We start from the raw sequence: 3602 nt of genomic DNA, 5'->3' as shown, positions 1-3602 counted from the left end.
TTTCCTGGATGTTTTTTTAAATATATATATATATGTACATATATACACATATATATAGGTTGAAACTACCAAGCAGGTTGGGAATGACTGGAATGAACCGCAGCCCTCAGTGAGCCAACACACACTAAGTCAACACTCATGAGTTTTCAGAGTTTGGACTGGGATCACATGACATCCTAATCCGCCATCATGGAAATAGAGGAGAAACACCATGTGATTAAGTTTTACCCATGAGGTCTTTCTTCACCCATTCATAGTCTCTGTGCAATGTCTGGGTACTTGTCTTCTGTGTTTTTCTTTACTTCATTTATAGTACAGTGTTACTATGTGTGGCATTTTATCTAAATGAAAGAGCTGTTGATTCTCATAGCTTTGAACTTTGAAAATGAACCCCCAAAGGTCAAATTCTTTTCTGTGTTTAGATTTATTTTAACAGGAGAAGTTGATATTGCAGGAACCAAATCTATTGACCTTTGGTCATAGGATTCATACCTCCACCACTCCTTAGGGCAAAGGCCAGCTCTCAATAAAACTCACAGTGAAATTCTCAGCTGATTTATGGCCAAAAGAAAATTTGTGTTTTATGTATATATAAGTATATAAGTATATCATTACAATAACCCTGTACAGGACCGGTGGGTATAGAAATTAGATGGATGGATGGATAATAATGGAATAATGGAATGGATGGAACATCTGTTGTCAGCTGTGATAAATATGGATATATTTAGGAAAGTTTGAAAGGCCCCCACATCTTTATTTTAGCTTGCATGGCAAGTTTTGCAGCTATAAGAAACATGTTAGGGTCATAATAGACTGGATGGAAGATAGACATTTGAATGGTCAGTAATGTGATATGTGTGTATACTTTAAACAAATAACAATATTTTTATTTTAGGGGACACATTCAATTGAATATGTATTGTATGCATTATATTGTATGCACGATGAATAATATATCTGCTTTATTGATAAAGAAAGAAAGAAAAATACATGTTTTCTTCCAACAGCCCTGTGTGCTGAGAGACAGGAGGAGACAGTTCATCATTAAATGGAACGACATCGCCCCCTGTTGGCATGGCCGCTGGTCGGTAAGGACGTCGTTGCTAGGTGAATTACATCAGTCACTGATTGGCTTCTCTCCTCGCTTTTAGCCAATCAGCACTTCCTTTGTAGCGAGGTGCCGGCTTGTGGTGAAGCGTCTAGATACGGGGAATCTGCTAGCAGCCAGCCTGTTGAATATAGTTAGCTTTCCTTTATCGTTTTAGGGTAAAAGGGGACAGATAGTTTGATGCATATACCAATGACAAGCGAACCTTTCTGATGCTATTTGACTGAAAGAATGATTTGTAAACGAATTACGCTGTTTGCCTAAACTGAAACAATAACTTTAGCTAGTAAAGCAAGGCTCAAAAAACACATTTTCCACTATGTTAAAATTCAGCTTCAGGAGGGAGAAAGACAAGGAGTTTGTAAGTTTCCCGTCTTTTATAAAATAAATGAACCATATCTTATTGCTAGCTAAATGTTTTTCCCGTATAGCTAACATCAAGGTAACGTTAGCAGCAGTTAAACATTTTCAGAAATCCTTCAGCTAACGTTTGGTAACACCAGTTTTGCAACGTTAATACGTCTTGTGGTGTATGATATTCATTTTGTGGAGCGAAATTAAAACACTGAATACTTGACCTACTGTGGTGTGATAGATAGTAGCAGTGGTGATTCCAGTAGAAAAAGTCTACTGCTGTGACTTGTAGTCATCCTTTCTACCCTTCCCCTTTCACCCTATAGCCTCTCTGTGTGTTCATGTGTTTTATGTCTATGTGATGCTAACCTTCTCCCTAACCTTCCTCTATGTGTGCTGTGTAGAAACATATAGCTCCTGGTTTGATCCCTGCTGCCTCCATTGCTCCCAAGCCTGCTGTGCCTCGTACCCCGCCCCCACGCAGCCCAAACCCCTCACCTGAGAGACCCAGGTACCTGACACCCTCCATCACCTCCGACCTCCAACCTCCTCTCATTTAGCTGTGTTTCCTCTGACACTGTAAACCACTATTTTGTAATGTTTGGTCTGTTGACTTTCAATGGGAAATGATTATCATCCGCATTTGTTAAATTCACATCTTCATTTACAGTAGTGAAAGGTTCTTGCTGGCTTTGTGCACAACTGCTGAATGAATTCAGAGGAAACACAACTTCTTCTTCCCCTCTGTGTCCCCTACATTGCAGTGTCTTTCAGGGGTAACTGATGGACAATATTCTCTCCAAGATACCCCAGTAATATCTTGTTGCTAGATTATAACAGATTGTTGACCCATTTGCTCAAATTGATGCCTCTACATTTCTCCCAAAAAATAATCTTGTCTTGCCTATGCATGTCTTCATGTTGTCCACAGCCAATTACTTATCATTGAAATATGGTAAAAAAGTTGAATTCTGGTGTCATCCTGTAAGAGTTTTAATTATTTGACTGTTACCATTATTACACATACACATTTTTCTGTCTTCACCAGAAACCTAATTATAGAGTAGTTCGCTCTCAAACCCGTTTAGGGACACTGATGGAGATGCTTCCTTTTTCTAACAATGTATCACATCAATATCAACATTAGAAATAATAAACTGTGACTTGAAAAGTTGATGTGATAAGCACCATGCATTTCTTGTGCTTATATTACACAAAGTGGCTGTCTCTCCTCATGTGAATTACATCTGCACATCTACAGATCAGCCTTAGCAGCAGCCATCTTGTCTTCTTCGCTCACTGGACAGACGTGGGCCCTCCCTCCTGCCCGACCGAGGTCTTTCTCTGAGAGTGACCAATCAGAGTCCTTCATATCTGAGCCAAATTTCAGCAGAGCACTTTACACCAGGTAAACTCCCCCTGGCAAATACTCCAGTGTTATCACAAGCTCTGTGAGAAATGATTCTAACTGCATGTGACCTTGAAAAATAGACATAAAACGATTTTATTTTTGGTTTCTCACTATATGTTTAAAGTATAGGCCTGGGCCACTGTTACTTTAAGATATTACTTTCTTGCCTTCCTCAGAGACAGATGGTCAGAAGATTTAGTTAGCCGGCCACGCCTGTCCTCCCCTGACCACTCAGAGGAGGAGTTGGAAGACAAGGAAGAGGAGGGGGAGAATGAAGAGGACAGGGAAGAACATGTTTACCAGACCCTGGACCAACAGGAGAATAGCTCAATCCCAGAACCTGTCTATGCCCTGCCACTAAAACTTAAGGTGAGATTCTACAGGAAGATCTCACTCTTATGTGTCAACAAGTTTCCAACTAGAGTGTCGGCGTTGCTAATCCTAATTAAAAAGATGTTGTTACAACAGGAACAGCACAGGTGTAATTAATCACCTTAATAACGATATGCGTTACATTTAGGTGAGCCAGGTCCAGGGCCCTGTGTGTGCACTGGAATGGCCCACTGAGACATTTTCCTGCTATGACAAGTCAGAATATCTGCTTTGAAAATTTTGAATGTGTGTGTTGAGGGAGGATAACTAATCTCTCAAACAGTTTTTTATACTTGGTTGTGTTTATGATGTCTCTGAAGCAAAGTGTGGGTATTGTGATACCAGTCTGATCCA

General features: G+C 40.0%; 1 protein-coding gene across 1 annotated transcript in view; it reads left to right on the top strand.

Moving 5' to 3' along the window:
• The first annotated feature begins 1430 nt into the window (after positions 1-1430).
• Positions 1431-3602, top strand: part of cep89 (centrosomal protein 89) — a 52462-nt gene continuing 50290 nt past the window's right edge. The window contains exons 1-4 of the mRNA XM_070909478.1: positions 1431-1472; positions 1870-1976; positions 2727-2873; positions 3053-3245. Coding sequence (XP_070765579.1) covers positions 1431-1472; positions 1870-1976; positions 2727-2873; positions 3053-3245 — 489 coding nt within the window. The remainder of the gene's footprint in view (positions 1473-1869; positions 1977-2726; positions 2874-3052; positions 3246-3602) is intronic.

Source organism: Enoplosus armatus, chromosome 1 (assembly GCF_043641665.1).
Source record: "Enoplosus armatus isolate fEnoArm2 chromosome 1, fEnoArm2.hap1, whole genome shotgun sequence".
Classification (NCBI taxonomy): domain Eukaryota; kingdom Metazoa; phylum Chordata; class Actinopteri; order Centrarchiformes; family Enoplosidae; genus Enoplosus; species Enoplosus armatus.
The sequence above is the reverse complement of the archived record's forward strand: the minus strand, read 5'-3'. Positions and strand labels throughout refer to the sequence as shown.